Below are 20,231 nucleotides of genomic sequence, written 5' to 3'. Positions count from 1 at the left end.
TTGCCTTTGCCATAGTCTTTCTATTTCTATTTGTAGGTCTTTGTATTTTGTTATCTTCTTTCTCATCTATTCTGCTGCCACGTCCACTATCCAGACTTTTTTGTCTTTCTTATCGACAATTAAGTCAATAAGAAAGTCTGGGATATGTTGCAGGTGCTTGTCTGTTAAGTCTGGAGTATGTTGCAGGTGCTTGTCTGTTTGAATTCTGAAATCCCAGAGTAGTTTAACTTCATCATTTTCTATGTATATTATTACTCAATAAGTTTATTTTCTGGCTGTGGGTAATAGTGTTCATGGCTTGGATTTGCACAATTTGCTAAACCAGTAAAAACAAAACAACCCGCCTCCCCAAAGATATCCCCAAATTCCTTATAAAATCGCAAGTTTAGCCACTGACCTGCAACAGGTCAGTTCCTTTCTCTTGGGATCATCTGACTGTGCCATGGAATGAGTGGTCAATGAAATGTGTCAGATTGCACCCAACCCAAAAAATATCACATTTGTTCTCTGCTTAACTACAGTAAGGCTAAGGATAACTTTAATCTGCTTCCCATGTGGGCTGGGAGATGAACATGAAGAGAACTTCAAAAGGATGCAGCAGAAAAAAGAGATTGCTGGGGTGTGTTCATGTGGTAGTTAGGTACAAGTGAGGAAAGCCTTTTAACTATTGAAGTTAGAAGAGACCATTTAGACTATCAATGCAGGAATCCTAATTAAAGTACCCCCTACAAATAATTGTGCAACCTTTGTTTAAAAAGCTCAGTAGAGGTTTTCCAAGCACTCTGTAATAAATCATCACTCTCCCAACAATTAATCATTAGCTCAACTTTGACTTGATTTGATAGACATGAAGTTTCTAAATTAAAACTTTAAACATGGGCAAAAATGTAGCCAGAGAAACCCTAGATTGCCTGCTGATCTCAGAGAGTTTTATATATTCTAAGGGTTTATAGTTAAGTACTTTTCCTACCTCCCTTCCAGACTGACAGATAACTGGTTCAGTGCCTGGTAACCTTGAAGTTGTGTGGTTGTGATATGTTAATATAATGGCTACCTCCACCCCAAGAAGTGTTGGTTGCCACATTGTCTTAGAGGAGTAAATTGGGCAAGATCAGAAACAAAGGGCTGGAGACAAAACTAAAAATGCATAAGGGTCAACTGCTTGTCCTATTCCCAAACAATTCTCAATCTATTAATGAGAAAAAGAGACAAGATTTGAATCTTGGTTCTGCTATATACATAGTTTCCTCTTTCAATTTTCAGTTGCTGGTTCTCTTTATGCTAACAGTTTTTGTGTTGAATCTCTCCCTGTATGCCTTCTAATTACAGTATAAGTCTGAATGAAGCCAGGCATCAAACTTTATACCCAACATCCTTACTGCATGCTCAATCATCTCCACTCTCCCTTTATATTAAAACTTAAATGACATGTTTTTACCTCTTCTCAAAAGAGTATGGAGAGATCAGATACCCTAACAGGGCTGTAGCAATTAATTGCAAGCAGAATGTAGTTTTTCTGTAGCTACTGACCCGTCTCATTGTTGATCATATAGCATAACACAAATCATGTTTACTTTAATAGGCATTTCAGAAGGCATGATTAGAATTTATTTTCTATTTTAATGATGTTAATAAATATGGATTTATGACCTCAATTATAATAAAATCCTATAATAACAGCTTTTGATGTTATTGAATGAGGCCAACTAACACTTTGAGGATTTCTGATTTCTGTATCAGTGTACTTATTTTCTAGACAAAGCAATAGCTTTACCGAAGTGTAATGTGGTGCTTTTAAAGATACAGATAAAGATACAGATAATCAGTATACGAGGGCAATATTTCAAGTACAGATAGTCCTCACTTTACAAGCCTAGCTGGGACTGATAACTCTGTCATTGTGGCTACACTGACTTATGTCAGCAGTTCTGATTCTTTTGGGTCTGGTTGATTTTGGTTGTTAAGCAAATCAGGCATGATAAGTGAGATATCCCATGACTGTGACTTGAGACCTCTTACTGGCTTCCCGATTGACTTTGCTTGTCAGAAGCCAGCTGGGAAAGATGCAGATGACAATTGTGTGACCACAAGCTGCTGTGACTGTTATCAATGCATGATAGTTGCCAAGTGTCTGAATCACAATTACATAATTGCAGGAGACGCTGCAAGAGCCACAACTTTGAGGACCGGTCATAAGTCCATTTTGTCAGTACTGCCGTAACTATGAACTATAACTAAATAGGTCAGGGCTTTTCAACCAGTGATACGGGTACCACCTGTACATTGGCACCTGGCAGGTGGTACGCGACCATCCTAGAAAAGTGGTAGCGGGGGAGGAGAATGAGCTGAACTGGTGGCAGCACCGCATAAGCTTGAGCGAGAGATGGCTGGAGCTGCCGGGCTGTTGGCTCAGCAGAAGTACCAGGATCAGTGCCGCTTTCCAGCTGATCGGCGCTTCTTCGCGGCTGTCAGGGCTCAGCGGAAGCACCAGGATCAGCGCCAGGCACCATCCTGGTGCTTCTGCTGAGCCCTGAAGAAGCGCCGATCAGCTGGAATGTTGCAGCATCTCCAGGGTCTTGTGATTTACATTCAGATGCTTGGCAACTGATTCATATTTATGATGGTCAGAGTTCCCAGGGTCATGTGAAGTGACCAAAGCCTGCTGCAACCACCCAGCAGACGGGGGAAATAAAAACCAAACACCCCCCACCACCTCCACTGCCAATCTTCAACAGAAATGCTCACAACAATGGAAACCTCGGACAGGAGGAAGAGCGCTGCTGGGTGGGCAGGCAGGTGTCTTGCTTGCCTGTGGCTTGGGGGGCACTTTTTTCAGTGCCATTGTAACTTCGAACAGTCACTAATCGAACTGTTGTAAGTCGAGGACTACCTGTACTTCATCACTTTTTTCCCTTTTGGGGGGGGTCATCAAGTTTTTGACCCCTTGCTAGGCGACTGGTGGTACTCGGATGTTGCCATATCCTAAAAGTGATACAATAGGTGAAAAGGTTGAAAAGCCCTGAAATAGGTGGTTGTTAAGCAAGAACTATTGGCATGTGATGATTTTGAATGTGAAGGTTTTTTTTTCCCCTTTGAATATGTGGCTCTCTGTATAGCACATTGTGTAGCAATATTTGTATATGGTTTTCAATAAGCAGGTCATGTCAAATAATGTAACATGGCAAAAAGGGCTCCAGGCTGTTTTATGGAGCAGTGGACTTAATATCTAAATCACTTCTTAAGAATTTGCTCCTTAAGGGATTCATGTTTTTTCAGTCTCAGGCTTATCACAGATAAAGATGTGGGTATATTTTTTTTAATTATTGCCACAGGGAAGACTGTGGCAGGTCGAACTATGAAAATTCACAAGGGACAGCTCTCTTTGAAAGTGGAAACTCTTCAGCTATGGTCTAGGAGCTGTCTTTGAACTGAAGTCAAGGAGAAAATATTTCTTACTAACCTTTAGCAACAATGTCAGTTGCAGCTGACCTATAAGAAGTGGCTGTGTTCAATTGTTTATATCAGGGCTAGGCAAGCAGGAACCCACAAACGCCATCAGGTACAATTTTTAAAAATTTTAATCATTCATTCATTCATCCATCCATCCTTTATTTATTTATTTAATTATTTAAAAGGCAAGTGGGCATGTTACAAAGCCAAGTAGGAACTTCTGGTTTACCCTCTTTGTGTCCAAAAATAAGCCCATATGTCCTTTTAAAATGTGTACGGGACTCTGTCACCTAGTCTAAAAATACGTTGGAGGGGTAAAGAATATATGGGAAGTGGAAGGGGCAGCACAAAACAACATTACCAGATATAACAGTGTTTTAGTACTACTGCCCACAGTCACCATGGGAGTCATTTTGTGAAAAGAGGAGCTCTACCTCTGCAGAGTTTTTTCTCTGAAAGCATCTATGGCAGTGATGGCAAATCTTTTAGATACTGAGTGCCCAAAAACTGCCCCACCCCCGCACCGCCTCCACTCCACTCCAGTCTGGTGTAATGGTTAAGGCAATGGACTAAAAACGGGGAAACCATAAGTTCTAACCCTGCATTAGACACAATAGGCCAGTTCCTCTCCCTCAGCCCTAGGAATGAGTCAAGGGCAAATAACCTTTGAAATCTTGGAATGAAAACTACGACTTGTCCAGGTATTTGCCAGGAGTCAATATAGACTTGAAGGTGTATGCACATGCACATAAAGTAGAACTTTCTATGCTCCCAAAACTCCTAGCAATGACATCTACATGTTTATGTAAGTTATAATATTAATCACTTTCCTTCTAAACATGTGAAAAAAAAATTGGATAGATATTAATGTGTGTCTTGACCAAGTACTATTACAATGTGTTTGACAATTGTTTTTAACATCACGCAACTATATTAACAGGAGTTACTTTCTGTTGTTATTTTAAGAATTCTAAGAAAGACTTTCATGCTGCAGGCAGCATATAATTTTTTCTCCATTATTATTTTCTAGACAGTTGGATCTCTGGGAGTCCAGTGTGTAGGAACTGACATTTCTGTATTTTTTAAAGTTTTCTTTCCAGTATGTTCTAGCAGCCTACTTCAGTGAGGTTAACACTTTGTGTGTACGCGCATGTATGTATGTGAGCAGACATGTACTCCTCATTTCCATTATAGTATATATATTCTGGTCTCCTGAGAGGATTTAGAATAAGAGGAAATTAGTTATTATTAGTCTTCAGATTGCAGATAAATTACGTTCCTCAATGTAATTTAAGATCCTCTTTGGACCATAAAGAATGTTTAATTTAGTTTAGACAATAATGTGTTAGGGATTCTTATTTGCAATTGCCTTTCCAAATCACAAAACTGTAATCTATCACTTCTTCCTTCTAAAATTGATAAAACAAAGTTTTACAATACCATTGTGCTGCTATCCGTGTTTCAGAAATTGCCGTCTCTTTTTGTCATTCCCAGATGCATCAGATTTCAAAACACTCAGCACTTTCCCCCCCCCCTAAAAACAAATATCTTGTTCTTGGTCAGTGTTTGTCAGGTTCAACTCCAGCCATGGTTTCCCAGTGGAGGTTGATTCGGATACCAGCATCTTCCAGCTCAAGGAGGCGGTTGCTAAGCGACAGGGAGTTCCAGCTGACCAGTTACGTGTGATTTTTGCAGGCAAGGAGCTCAGGAATGACTTGACACTGAAGGTAAGTCTCCCTTGATAGTTTTGCTTCTGGGATGCATCCAGCCTCACTGCCTCTGCCTTTAACACTGCCAATCTGACATTCACGCCTGAGATCTAATAGAATAAATAGCGCCTGGGGATTCCGTGAACTTTTCTCCACACTGCTTCATTAATCCTGACCTTCTTAATTATGCATTAAAACAGCAAGCAGTAAGGATAGAGAAAACAGAGACAATGTGAGAGGGGCTAGAGCAGAAGAGATCTCCGCTCGGTGAATAAATGTTTACTGACTACAGGAGCACATTTTCTGTATCTGTTCAATTTCTACACTGCTTATTCCATTTGAATCTTAATGAAGAAGGAAGTGAATAAATGGTTCTGAAGCAGGCTGCTTCGGTGTTCGGGTGGTCTGCAATACATAACCCAAGTGTGACCCCTGGAGGATAGTTGTGAAGCTGCTCTTGCTATGTACGTGAGAGTTTGGGTAAAGTGCATGCAGAGGCAGGAACCCAGAAGGTTTTCTTGAAGACGGAGGAATGTCAAGGAACTACTGTAGCATTTGTGGGAAGGGAAGGCGTTTTGTGAGCAGGAGATGGCATTGATAAGCCTGTTTTGTTCTTAGGGCTCCACCAAGTGTACACTGGGATTATGAAGATTTTTATAAAGTAACACAGAGGTACCTATCCAAGCTCCCCACAAAAAACACACTGCCTAAATGGAACAGGGGAGGAAGGAAGGGGGGGGGGATTCTGCTAAAGAAAGGAAAAGGGAGAAGGAAGGAAAAGGAAGCACGAGAGTTAAAAGGTTAGTGCCAAGATTTGGGCTTCATTGTGATGTAACAAGGGGATGGAGGGGTTAAGGCATAGTGTTCATGAGAAAATTAGGAATGTGTAGAACAGAGAGCCAAGGCTACTGTGGGAAAATGTACAGTTGTTGTTTAGTTTCAAGTTGTTTAGTTGCAACTTGAAAAAGCGCTTTCTGCAAAATCCCAGTTGGCTGCCCTTGGAGTGGAGGTGGAGAAATGAAATGGCCTCATCCCACCAGGTTAGATTTAGAGATTAATTGACATTCACGTTCACAGGTTTTGCTGTGCCTTGAGTGGGTGCTATGTCCAGATACAGGACGGAAGGGCTGCTGAAGTGGTGTACTCTAATTTCTCCTGGGTTGCTAGGGCATTTATCATTTTAGGACCACTTCTTTGGTGGTCACATAAAAGAAACAATTGAAATGCAAATTGCTCTTGGTATTCTCTCCCATACTGCTTGGTGTTTAACCACTTATTCCTTCTATTTCAAATGCCTGTGCTAGTTTTTAAGTAGCAAGCATAAAATATAAATAACTTTCTTGCTTTCTGTTAATACTCTATTAAACTGCACTATTTTTAAGGAAACTTTTCAGTGCCAAAGACTAAATTTGAAATCTAGGCTATCCTTTCAGAAGGTTCTTTTTTTTTTTTTGACACTTATCTGTTTGCTGCCTGCATTTGTATTGAATGTTACAATTGTATAATTATGCCAGAATGTTTCTGGGTGAAATGTAAACTGTTATCTGAGTTTATTCAAAATAAGGAAATGACAACTTTTTGCAGTGTGAAACAAAGAAAGTACAATGGGAGGCCTAGTTATTTTTGTAGCAATAAGACTGTTATCCCATACCTGGAAGCTGCTTTATTACCTTATTCATAATTTTGTTTTGTAGGCCAATCTTGTCGCCTACACACCTGCTAATTCGTTTACTGCTCTTGTTAGTTTTATTGAGACCAATGTTACAAATCTGAAGAAAGATGGGTGTACATATGTATTTGTGCATAACAGTATGTAAAAATCCAATCTCCAGTGTGAGTAAGTCAAACAGTGATAAAGAATGTGGAGTGGAAAGTAAAAGAATTGTTTCTAACATAATAATTCCTTGGCGAATTTGAATAACTGTTGTATGATGTCACAGTTGGTCTCACAGTAAGATATGAAGCAGGTATACACAAAACATTCCTTAGGACTACACTAAATGGAAAAGAGAGAGAAATTCAGTCAACCACAAGAAGAGGGATACTCCCAGTTCTAGACACATCTAATCTAAAATCAGTTGTTTTAGAGCTCTATGTCTTTCCTTCTTCATAGGTGCTCTTTTGCTTCCTGAAGCAATCTCCCATGTATAGAGAGATGAGGTAGATTTCTAGATAGATAAGCACAAAACGAGAGAGGCTAAAGCACCACAATGTCACCACAATGTATAAAAGATATTGAGACTCTAGAAAGAGTGCAGAGAAGAGCAACAAAGATGATCAGGGGACTGGAGGCTAAAACATATAAAGAACGGTTGCTGGTATGTCTAGTTTAATGAAGAGAAGGATGAGGGGTGACATGATAGCAGTGTTCCAATATCTCAGGGGCTGCCATAAAGAAGAGGGAGTCAAGCTATTCTCCAAAGCACCTGAAGGCAGGACAAGAAGCAACAGATGGAAACTAATCAAGGAGAGAAGCAACCTACAACTAAGAAGAAATTTCCTGACAGAACAATTAGTCAGTGGAACAATGTGTCTGCAGAATTTGTGAATGCTCCAGCGCTGGAAGTTTTTAAGAAGAGATTGGACAACTATTTGTCTGAAATGGTATAGGGTTTGCTGCTTGAGCAGGGGATTGGACTAGAAGACCCCCAAGGTCCGTTCCAAATCTGTTATTCTATAATCTATTCTAACTCCAGCAATGTTTTTAAGGTGGCCCTGTTAAACTTCAAGTTCTATTTGGTCACTGGCCAAAATGAAGTGACTTACTGTTGGCTCTGTACATATCCTTCACAACTTTTTATGATTCTAATTACAGAAGAGGTAACTTGTCTTTGAACTGTTGGCTGTTGAACTCAACCTATATACAACCTATATGCAAGGGATTAAATTCTCTTCAGATTTCATTCTACAATCTGAGCCTTTTGGCAAGTATATACCCTGAAAAAAAGGCCAGGTCAAGCAGATGCAGCAGAGATTCCGCAAGAATTTTTTTATTATTATTATAATAAGATAAGATAATAGCATCTTTAAAGCCTGTTCACATTTCTCTGTGTCCCAACTTATGCTCAACAAAATCAAGGCTGGATTATTTTGAGTTTCTCTGTCATGCTTTCTTCTTTTCTCAGGACCTCCATATTGGCAGTGGACTTGCAGAAATGAAAATTGAAAGTTGAGTAGATAGGAGACTAGAGAAAGTGAAGCTTGAAATGTTTGAAGCATAAATGTGAAGAAGCAGAATGCACACAAATATGGGATGAGTGTTAGCCAACATAGATATTTGCCAGCTTTTTTAAAAAAAGATTTGGAATTTCATGGAATTTGTCGGGTATCCTAGAGTATCCCTTCATGTAGAACACTTGCAGTCAGAGATTCAGCGTTCTGATAAGATTTTCTTTAATTGCAGGTACAACAGTTCCTAATAGCAAAAAAATAAAAATAAAAAAACTATCACCAATGTAAACTCTAGGCATTGTATATAGCAAGGCTCATATCAAATGCTAGTTCTCTTTCTCCCATTCTTACATTGTGATGGGTTCAGAGATATTTATTTATTAGCAGGAGAATTCCTAGGCATCTATGCATTGACCTTGATAGATCATAGGATATGATATGCCAACATTATTCAGAATTGGCACATTGAAGCAAAATTGGGAAAAGAGTAGAATAGCAAGGTTTGCTGCAGTTCTACAGCTCTAATGCCAATGCATGCAAAAATCGATTCCCTTATCTAATGGCCCTAAAAAATTTAGTTCTTCCTGTGACTGCTGGGATATCCTCAGTAGATTGCCCCTACTTGTTGTATAGTTTTAATGTGAGCCATGAATTATCAATATTTTGTTCTAAACAATTAGAATACTTCTTTCTCATTTAATTAATGTTTGTAAGCTGCCCAGAGTCAGATAGATAGACAGACAAACAGACAAATAAAATTAAACATTTTTCTGTCTGCTTCAAGTGGAGGGAGATTATGTGCTGGAAACACAGTCACTTTCAGCTTGATCTGAATATAAAAAAATGATGTAAATAATGTTTGACTGAACATGTGGGTGGTAATTGCATTGTATACTTTGGAGCAAGATCACTAGAGAATTTGAATTGGGAAGGCAATGCGACTGTTGGCTGTGCATTGAAATTAATACAATTAAGTACTTTGGAAAGTTCTTCTATATGTTAATGTTTTCAGAAACTAAACCACTGGAGTGTTTTTGCTACTTGTTATTCTTAAAAGGAGCTTCAATGGCATAAGAAGAATGACCAGAAACAGGTCCTGATGAAGAATCAGGTGACTGAAGAAGAGTGGTTCTTTGAGTGACTAATAAAATATTGAATGTCACAGGGCCCAGGACTGAGTCTTGTGGTAATCTACTCAACAGGACTCCACAATCTGATATAGAGCCATTTATGAGTAACATCTAAGTGCATGTAATCAGAGGAAGTCATAGATTTCACATTTGCTGCCCTTAGAAGAATCCATTGCAAATAGGGCAGATATTACTGTTATCAAAGTACAACTATCTACTGAGATTCTGCTAAAACTGCTGATGATCATAGTCTTGGATATGTCATTATTAGTTTGAATTTAGTCATTGTCATTTTTTACTGTGGGCACACCAGCACACATTAAAAATGAAATTCTTTTGCCTGCTGTCAAAAGTGTACACATACATAACACACATATAAACATGCTATATGCAACATATGCTTATACCTACACCCTTACATATAAATACATATAAATATTAATCACTGTGCATCTTGAATACATAGCAGAAAGAGGAAACTTGAGAGTTCACAAGGTTAATACTGTATGGAACAAAAGTGTGACTGAATAGATAAAATATTATTAATTTTTAAACATTCAATGCAAAAAATGATGGTAATCAGTTCAGCAATGTGAAATTGACTTGCTACAGATAGTGGAAGATATATGGCTGAAAGGTAGATATTGGATCTGGACGGTCTAAAATTCTTTTCAGGTCAAGGAGAGATCTTGAGATTACTCATGTACATTGGACAACTGGGTTATTTATTTGCTTGTTTGTTTGTTTATTGATGGCAGATTTTTTTCTGTGGTCTATAGACAAAAATTTGGACCAAACTTCATCTTTTTAATCAGTGTAGATTTTGCTTTTTTAAACAAATTGCAATTTAAAAGATTCTTAATCTACAGAGCCATAAGTTCTGTTGTATTCACTGGGTGAGTCTTTCTTCAATTCATTAAAAAAGAAAATTACATGTCTGAGGTTTTGTAAGAATTTTTCTTTTGGAATGCACAGCAACATGGTGATTACAGTGTCGATTTTACAAGTTTGAAACAAGGTTCAATATGTCCCAAATGTTCCACTGAATTCCAATATAATAAAAGAGAGAATACAATTCTACCATTTCAAGTTCTGAAGACATTAGCTTATGTGTCTCTTTCCCATTTTTTCCTGGATCTTCCATAAAGCTAGTTCCCTTCAAATGTTGTTGACAATGTTTTTTTTTAAAATAGTTGGAAAAAAAGTACACTAAACTTACAAAAGCTGTACGGATGACTATATCCTCTGTTGTCTTTTATGGGATGGAAGGGAGAGAAGAGTACCAAATTAGCAAGAAGATAAAATTAACTTTGCAAACTAGAGATACAAATGTTTAATAATAATAATAATAATAATAATAATAATAACAACAACAACAACAACAACAACAACAACATAACACCCCAGACTTAACAATTGTCAATAAGAAAGACAAAAAAGTCTGGATAGTGGACGTGGCAGTGCCTGGAGATAGCAGAATAGAAAAGAAAGAACTGGAGAAGATAACAAAATACAAAGACCTACAAATAGAAATAGAAAGACTGTGGCAAAAGCAAGCAAGGGTAGTACCAATAGTCATAGGCTCCTTGGGTGCAATCCCAAAACAACTGGAGCACCACTTGAACACAATTGGCATTGACAAATTCGCTATTAGTCAATTGCAAAAGGCGGCCTTATTAGGAACTGCTTCCATCCTGCGACGATATCTGTAATACCATCAAACATCCACATCTGCCTATCCCAGGTCCAGTCTGAACATCTGGCTGACTGTGCGATGATCGATAATAATAATAATGGCAAAATTGTCAATGCCAATGGTGTTCAAGCACCACTTGAGCACCATTGGCATTGACAAATTTGCCATTAGTCAATTGCAAAAGGCGGCTTTAGTGGGAACTGCTTCCATTCTGCGACGATATCTGTAATACCATCAAACATCCACATCTGCCTATCCCAGGTCCTTGGTAAGGACTCAGTAGGTAGACAAAATGCCAAATCCAGTCTGAACATCTGACTGACTGTGTGATGATCCATAATAATGATGATGATGATTGATGATGATGATGATGTTGGAAGAGATCTTTCCTTCCTCAGGCAGGAAACCTTATACCATTTCAGACAAATGGCTGTCCAGTCTCTTCTTAAAAACTTCCAGTGTTGGAGCATTCATAGCTTCTGGAGGCAGGTTTAGCTTGACCAAAACACAGTCCTTATTTTCCTGGAATTTTAAGGTCTTCCATTTATCATTTGTAGAAACCTATTCAAAAAATGCACTTAAGATCTCTAAAAATATTTCTTAGTTCTTTTTTCAAAGAAAAAAACATAAAACTTTTAACGTTAATATTTTAAATGAATTTGGTTAGGTTGTTTTACCACAGTGGAGTTCATTTTCACAGCCACACATAGATTTCTTGTTGCCTGTTGGCATAAATAGTTAATATTTCCGTTTTTAAAGTAAGAGCATAAGGTTCAATGCATTTTAAATACAAAATCACAAAAGAATAATAGGAAAGCACCCTGAAGAGCACGATCTGATCTACCAATAAAGAAAAAAAGCAGGAACTCCTGTTGTTCATATGATGAAATTGGGGCCTGACTATCCATGGTAGGAGAATGTAATCAGCATAGTAAAGGAGGGCCTGACCTCTGTGTGCTCACAAAATTTTCCACACATAATCTATAGGCATATAAGAAAAAACATACAGAAACCTATTTTTGTGGTTTCTGTGTAGAATGAAATTCCTGGAAACGTTAAAACTTTTATCCCTATTTATGGAATGGTTGGATGCTATTTAATAACAGAAAAGGAAAACAGATATTAAAAAACAAAAGATCAAATGCATTTATGTAATACATTAGCAATAGCCTAGCTACAGCATACCAACTTACATCATATTATCTTAGCCATATCAGATGTTGTGTGGGGGTGATACATAAATATGTGGGGAAGTGTGTTTGGGTTTGGAATTGGCAGTCTTTGTCTGAATGCCTAAGGCAGATTGATTCATCTTCCCCTTGTTCGTCTGTAAATCTGGAGATTTTAAGAAGCTTCTCTCATGCTCTCATCTCAGATCTTCCCAAAGAGCACATGTGCAGTAAATACAGGATGAAGATTACAGAACCAAAAGAAAAATCAACCATATCATCTTCATGCTGTATTTATAGACGTTATTGCTTCTGACAGGTTCCTTCTATTGCCCATGATTTTTATTATTATTATTATTATTATTATTAGTAGTAGTAGTAGTAGTAGTAGTAGTAGTAGTAGTAAAGTTGGAAGGGACCTTGGAGGTCATCTAGTCCAACCCTCTGCTCAGGCAGGAAACCCTATACCATTTCGGACAAATGGCTGTCTAGTCTCTTCTTAAAAACTTCCAATGTTGGAGCATTTACCACTTCTGGGGACAGGTTGTTTCACTGGTTAATTTTTCTAACTGTCAGGAAGTTTCTCCTTAGTTCTATGCTGCTTCTCTGCTTGATTAGTTTCCACCCATTGCTTCTTGTCCTGCCTTCAGGCGCTTTGGAAAATAGCTTGATTCCCTCTTCTTTGTGGCAGCCCCTGAGATATTGGAACACTGCTATCAATTAATAATATACAATGCAGCTTTCTGAGAATCCTTTCAGATTAGGATTCGGTATATGTCTAGTAACTTGAGATTGGCTTTGTGTTACATCTCTTATTGTAGTTCCCATTCCAATCATGAAATGGGATCCTAGTCATGTATAGAACAGCAGTTCTCAATCTTCGTGTGACGGCGACCCCGTCACACGGACGCGCCGTGCATGCGCGGCATGGCGCGCATGCGCGGCGGCGCCCCCATGCGTGGCGCGCATGCGTGGCGGCACCCCCTGGGGGAAATGGCAGATCACGTTGTTTCGCGACCCCCATAAAATGGTCGATCGACCCCAAATGGGGTCGCGACCCATAGGTTGAGAACCGCTGGTATAGAAGGTAAAGAGAAACAAGGAAGAGCCCAAAGGAATCAAATGCAGGAAGTAGATGGTGAGTGAGACTATTTTGCTAGGAAAAGAAGATGAAGGCTTTAGATAAAGAAGTTAAGTTGTCTTTAATTTGAAAAAAAAAAAAAGCATGCCACCTTTCAAATTAGACTTTCTCAGGGGAATTTAAAACAGATTACAAACATGTAAAGTTCTAGCCCTAACCCTAATCCCTGAGATTCAGAAGTCCCTGACTTTTTTGATCTTCCAGAAACTTGTCAAGATCTGCCTTTTTTCTCCTCTATGGTGAGGATCTTAGGAGGATCCCAATATACAGGTAGTTCGACTTACAACCATTCATTTAGTGACCATTCAAAGTTACAAGGGCACTGAAAAAGTGACTTATGACCATTTTTCACACTTACGACTGTCCCAGCATCCTCCTGATCATGTAATCAAAATACAGATATTTAGCAACTGGTTCATATTTGTGATGGTTGCAGTGTCTGAGAGTCATGTGGTCAACTTTTGCAACCATCTAACAAGCAAAGTCAATAGGGAAGCCAAATTCACTTAACAGCCTTGTTACTAACTTAACAACTGCAGTGATTCACAAACCAATTATGGCAAGAGAGGTTGTGAAATGGAGTAAAAATCAACTTAAGAAATGTCTCTCTTAGCAACAGAAATGTTGGGCTCAATTGTGGTTGTATAAAATATTTAGGATTGGAAGAAACATACAGTTTATTCTGTGTGTCCACCAAAATAAGAAGGAAACTGTTTAAAAGCAGTGTACATGACACGGAATGAAGGAGGAAGAGAATCAAGTGTTTATCCTAATTATGCTCAACCTGTTGTGGGTATTTTTACAATATCTCCTTTGGAGGCTGGCCAATATAATAAAACCACAATGAAGTTAAATATTATGGAAACAATTCCTCACTCTGTATTATTCAGTGTGAAACTATTTTGGTAAATATTAAGTATAGCCAAATTATTGGAAACTTCTATAACTGGAAGAAACCATCATAAGCATTTCCAGCAGGAATCACATAAAACTGACATTCTGTTTCACAAGGACAATTCAAGTCTCTTCCCTCTTTCTCTTCTACAGACAGGTTCAAAGAAAAACTCACAGAAGCAAATTCATAGATTTTCCCCCTTCTCTTTTCTTTTCCTCTTCCTTTTGTTCTTGTTTAAGTAAACCACTTTCTTAAAATAAGTTTTCTAAATTAGGCAAACTACAGTTTGTACAAAATGTATGTTCCTTCAAAATATAGAATCCATTGATTAATTTTTTGAACTTTCTATTTCCAGAAATTCAAATCACTCCCATTGGTAAGTAGTAAAAAGAATAAAAATAATAATCACCTAACCCATGCCAAGAATGACTCTTACCTTACTCCCTGGAGATATTCTGAAATAATTCAATCTTAAGTAGTCTTGAAAAGTCATCAAGGTAGAGTAGGTCCTAACTGGCCTCAGGAGGCAGACTGTTCCGTCTGACAGGATCAAAACTTGAAAATGAGGGAGTTATCAGTATTTTGATCTATTAGGGGAGGGGTGTCAAACTGCCAGCCCATGGGCCGGTTTCATCATACTGGAGCCGCCCACCTCATTGCCGGCAATGGCGAAAAAGCTCTGATATGTCGTGCAATGTCACGTGACGCTGCAAGTTTGACATGCCTATATTAGGGGTATGTTGGATAGATCTATTTATTTATTTATTTATGAGACCATGTAAGTAAGAGCTAAAAGAAAGAATCACTGAAGGCTGTAAGTGAAGTAAGGATTAGTTGGTTTGGACCTGTTACAAGGCCCATGCGTAGAGTTTAGGTGTGGCTATGCTTATAAGCAGGTTTCCTCACTAGCTGGCTTGTATCTTGACGATGATGGCAGATGTTAGCCATCGAAAGCTTGATTTTATATATATATATATATATATATATATATATATATATATATATATTTATATATATATTTATATATTTATATTTATATATATATATATATATATTTTTACACTGCCCCCAACAATCTGGGTCCTCATTTTACCTACCCCGGAAGGATGGAAGGCTGAGTCAACCTTGAGCCGGTGAGATTTGAACCGCTGACCTGCTGAACACAGTCAGCTAAAGTGGCCTGCAGTACTGCACTCTAACTGCTGCGCCACCTCGGCTCAATTCTGTTTGAAAGAGACAGTCCTGAAGTGATTTGTGTATTTGTTGGAGAAAAAGAATTAGAATATGGAGAGGGAATAGAAACACTATATCTTTCATAGTCTCCTAAACCATTAGAGATGATCTTTAACCATGAAATGGATGATATGGAGGATAAGAAATGTTATATTTAAACTATTTTTGTATAACATTTTATAGTTATTTTTATTCTTTTTATTTTGCTACAACATGAAGGCTATGGTCATACATGGCAAACACTAAACCATGGATTTTGATTAACAGATCATATTAGGTTAGTTTCCATAAAACACTAAGATATTCAACATCTCATTAAATCAAAAGCAAACAGGCTGTATTAAACCTTGATGCTATAGATATGCCAGAACATGGTATTTTAAAATAGATTCTGTGAGCAGACTTAAAGCTTTCTACTTGTGTGTTCTTAGGCCACACAATTTGTAATTCATCTGTGGAAAATTTAGGATATAAATGGATCGTGGAAGGTATATTATATAATTTTATCTTTTTAGAAGCTTGCTACCTTATAAGTCAGGATGCTCTACCCCTCTTTTTATTTTATTTGGTGAACTTGTCTGACTTAATTTCATGGAGACATCTCTTATTAAAACAGTTTAGTTCCAAAACACTTCCCAAATATGAGTAAAAGATAGAAAGGTTCCTTTCTGCTAACTGTGGAATTCAGGTAGTTGAAGTCCACACCTTTTAAAGTGGCTAGGGTTGAGAATTAATAACCGATTATGTTTCTTTATATTTAGAGGTTGATAAACTGCATTAAAAATCCAACAATGTTACATGGTCAGGCATTTTTTTTTTTTTTTTGCTGTAGAATCATTATCTCAATCTGGATAATTTATAAGAAGACCTCCACTGTCTTTGGATTCTTAATGGCATTAGCAATAAAATTGTGTTATGTGATTCATAAGCATTTTTTCTATACCGGAGGGGTGATAAAAATGATTAGCAAGAGCCTAGAATCAGACTTGTTATGAATGCTTCAACCAAATAACTTGCTTTGTTACATAACAATGTGGTAATTACATGAACAGATGATTCTGATTGACTCTTTGGGGCATTGAAGCAGACATTAAATAAAATGGTGGTTGCATCGCACATTTGCTCTGTGATTTTTATGTGTAGCAATCTTCAGTTGAAACATCTGCTATAATGAACTTGACATTTGCACTAATGACAGCATCAGTTTACTTAATGTCCTGCATTAAATTTGCTTCCCCAAAGAGTTGTCTTTATCAAAGGCGAGGGCAAATTTGCTGCTGTTATTTTACAAAAACACATATTGCTTCTTGTGGAATTATGAACAGAAGAGTTTTGTGTTTCAGCACTATGTTCCATATTTCACAGTAAAATGTGCACATATTAAATTTTGTGCCAGGACCCTAAAGTAATAAACCTAGATTGTATCAGTACATGTAAGTGTAGCGTTACCTCCTCAGAGGCCGCCAGAAACCAGGCCCTCCTAGCCCCAGCCCCCTTTGTCAAGCCCTGCAGTAGTGTTCTCTAAAGATTGATAAGATGTCTCTTCCAGCCGGAGCTCATGCAGAATTAGTAGGTAGCCGGCTCTCGTGAAAGAGGGGCTTCTAGGAACGAAAATAACCAGTCACGATAGTCAATGCTATGATGACATCCAACAGCCCAAGGCCAGTATAGCAGCAGGAATAAAAGATTCCTCAGCGATCATTCAGAGTCAAATGGGATGAAGGAAACCCCGGCTCCAGACGGTAGTAGAAACAACAACAGTCAGTGTGCTGTAGCAATAGTTCATCCCCCCAGGGCAACTCCCCCACAATGTCTAAAACCTGTACCAGCAGCAATAGTCACAGTCCAAATAGCCTCCGGCTTTGCAGCAACAATAGCCACTACCAGTCTCTCCTCTCCTTCTGTTGCTTCTTCTTCAGTCAGGTTTCAGCGTCAAAGCCCTCCCCCCCTTATCTTTATTGTTAAAATCTGAGGTTAGGAGCCTCAACCAACTCCTTTCTACACACTCTCTCTCTTGCCTCCGTTTGAGATATCCTCCTTACGAAGGAAGCAATAAAACTCCTCTCTCTCCCTCCCTCTAGCCTTTTTTTTTTTTTTTTATTGAAAGTTTTATAAATTTTACAAAAAGACAAAAACAATACAAAACAAAAGACAACATATACAAAAAAGAAACTAAACATTACATATATAAAAAAAAAAAAAACCCCATCCCCCACCCCTCACAAAAACCCTCCCTTCCCCCCCCTGAGCTTCCCAGAGCAGAATATAGGCTTAATTAAAAATTAAGAAATAAAAATAAAAAATTAAATTAAAAAATTTATATTTATATATATATATATATAAAAAAATATCTATATATATATAAAAATAAAACTTATAAAAAAGCTATGTGATATTTTTGTATACCCAATCTAAATTGTATAAATTTTATCCATTTGTCCCAAACAGCAAGGAACTTCTCTTGCGTTTGTTGCTTTAAGAAAGCCGAAATCTTTGCCATTTCCGCCAGATAAGCTACTTTAAGAAACCATTCCTGCAATGTAGGCAAAGATTCCTTCTTCCAATATTGTCCTACTAACAGCCTAGCGGCTGTAATCAAATTTAACATCAATACAACCTCCTTTGTATCACAATCTGTAACAATGCCTAACAAAAATAATTGCGGAGTAAATTTTACCCTCCTTCTAAAAATTCTCTGGATATTCCACCATACCTCTAGCCTTTGTTTAAAATATCCTCCTTACGAAGAAAAGCAAATAAAACGTCCAGTCCCTTTACCTTCACCTGACAAACTGCAACAGCCACCCCCAGCCCTTTCCTTTCCTTTTCTATCTTTTTCTCCAGCCACACCGGCCACACCCCAAGCCAGCAGCAGCTGTCCCAATCTCTCCCTTCCCAACCAAGCTCCTGCAAACACTCTCAGACAGCTTCACTACATAAGCAATTGATAAAGACATGCTCAAATACTCTTTATTTTTTTATGAAAACTGGAAAATAGGATAACATCATTAACTTAAAGACAACTCATTCAACATGAGTTGCTCCAGTACAAACCATTGGGGATCATTCTTTGATGCTATAAAGCCAGACTGAAGCATTGTTTAAAAAGATTTTTTTGAATCCTCTTTTATTTGTTTTTTTTATCAACAACTTAAGATAGTTAACATACCTAATACTCCTCCCTCCCCCTATTTTCCCTGTGATTTTGATTTGGGCTGAGAGACAGTGATTGGTTCAAAGTCACCCAGTTGACTTTCATATTAAGGTAGGTCTAGAACTCACAGTCTCCTGATATGAGGTCTCATTGATGTCAGTGGAGTTGTATTAACCATTGCAAATGAATAAAGCATATCCAGAGGCAGATTGCTTCTAAAGATTTAGTATTTTGCTATGGTATATGGTCGGGATGTTTTGGCTAGATGTGTCCTTTGTTCATTATTGCAAAGCAAATTGTTTGCCTTCTACTTGTATAGATTATTGCCCTATGAGTTGAACTGTCATTTCTAAAATACTGAGCTGTACTCAAATATAAAGGGCACCAGACTGAGGAATACTACTGTAGACATCACTGCTAAATTTTTAGAAGCCATCCCATTCAGTATCCAAATAAAAGATTTTCACAGTGAGGATGAACTTTTACAATCCTTGCAAAACACAATGGATTTCGTTTTACAAGGAACAAAGATGGCAGAGACTTGGAAAGATACGAACATTAATGCTTAAGGAAAGACATGATTTAACTCTGACAAAAAAAATAATAGAACAATATCACTATTTAATAATGATTTTACATTGTTCAGAATTATCCAGATAGATTGAAAATGATTTTACAGAAATTTATTTATAAAGACCTATGTATGTTTTTGCCCAAAAGATAGCTACAAGATTATTTGTTTGTCAAATTTATATGGCTTGCCTATTTCATGGAAAGTAACTCCCTGTGCTGGATAGTTTAAAATATTTTAAAAAGCATAAAGAAAAATAAATTGTATTACTTGTTTTGGGATCCAGATAAAGCTTTATATAATTTGAATTAGACTGTCTGTTTAAAAAATTATTTAAACTTTCATAAAATATGAACTTTGGAGAGAATTGTTTTTAATATGCATAAAATGTATATATACTTCACAGAAGGCACAAGTAATAATGGTGATTTATTTAAACCATGTGAGATACAAAAAAGGAACAAGACAAGGTTGTCAATTGTCTTTTCTATTTATTTTAATTTTAGAAATATTGAATAGAGAATTTGAGAGGATTAAGTTCAAAAACATTTAAAAAAATAAACTTATAAACTAAGAGCTTTTACAGATTTTCTGGTCCTGGTTTTAAAGTTTAATGTTTCCCTTAAAGAGGATTGAAGCATTAGTGGTAAAATAGATAAGAATTTAATATAGTGGCAGATTTTAAGATAACAAAGAGAATATAAAGATGTTGACAAAGTATGAAATATAAAATCAAACAGAATTAATGAATAAAATGCATTTTAAAATCAAGAAGATTTAATACCATTGTCAATGACAAATATGAAGTGTGTGTCATTTCAAAATAATTATATTATTTAAGCTACAAAGACACGTTGAAAGCTTTTCTAAAGTCCCTGGGTATTAACACCATCTCTTGGGAACTTCTGGCGC

General features: G+C 37.4%; 2 protein-coding genes across 5 annotated transcripts in view; one reads left to right on the top strand and one right to left on the bottom strand.

The window, feature by feature from the left end:
* LOC120312739 (proline-rich transmembrane protein 2-like) overlaps positions 1 to 20,193 on the bottom strand; it is a 38,213-nt gene extending 18,020 nt beyond the window's left edge. The window contains exons 1-2 of one of the 2 annotated variants that reach the window (XM_039353867.1): positions 18,308 to 20,193; positions 14,798 to 14,916 (exon numbers count right to left, since the gene is read on the bottom strand). The gene's annotated coding sequence lies outside the window, so the exon portion shown is untranslated. Of the gene's footprint in view, positions 1 to 4,890; positions 5,020 to 14,797; positions 14,917 to 18,307 lie in introns of those variants that run through there. The other variant, XM_039353868.1, reaches the window with a different exon arrangement.
* Positions 1 to 20,231, top strand: part of LOC120312740 (E3 ubiquitin-protein ligase parkin-like) — a 489,002-nt gene that overhangs the window by 127,870 nt on the left and 340,901 nt on the right. For 2 of the 3 annotated variants that reach the window (XM_039353870.1, XM_039353871.1), the window contains exons 2-3: positions 5,014 to 5,177; positions 14,717 to 14,737. In XM_039353870.1, coding sequence (XP_039209804.1) covers positions 5,014 to 5,177; positions 14,717 to 14,737 — 185 coding nt within the window. The remainder of the gene's footprint in view (positions 1 to 5,013; positions 5,178 to 14,716; positions 14,738 to 20,231) is intronic. The other variant, XM_039353872.1, reaches the window with a different exon arrangement.

Source organism: Crotalus tigris, unplaced genomic scaffold (genome assembly GCF_016545835.1).
Source record: "Crotalus tigris isolate CLP2741 ecotype Arizona unplaced genomic scaffold, ASM1654583v1 scf7180000018526.697782, whole genome shotgun sequence".
In the NCBI taxonomy this organism is placed as follows: domain Eukaryota; kingdom Metazoa; phylum Chordata; class Lepidosauria; order Squamata; family Viperidae; genus Crotalus; species Crotalus tigris.
The sequence above is the reverse complement of the archived record's forward strand: the minus strand, read 5'-3'. Positions and strand labels throughout refer to the sequence as shown.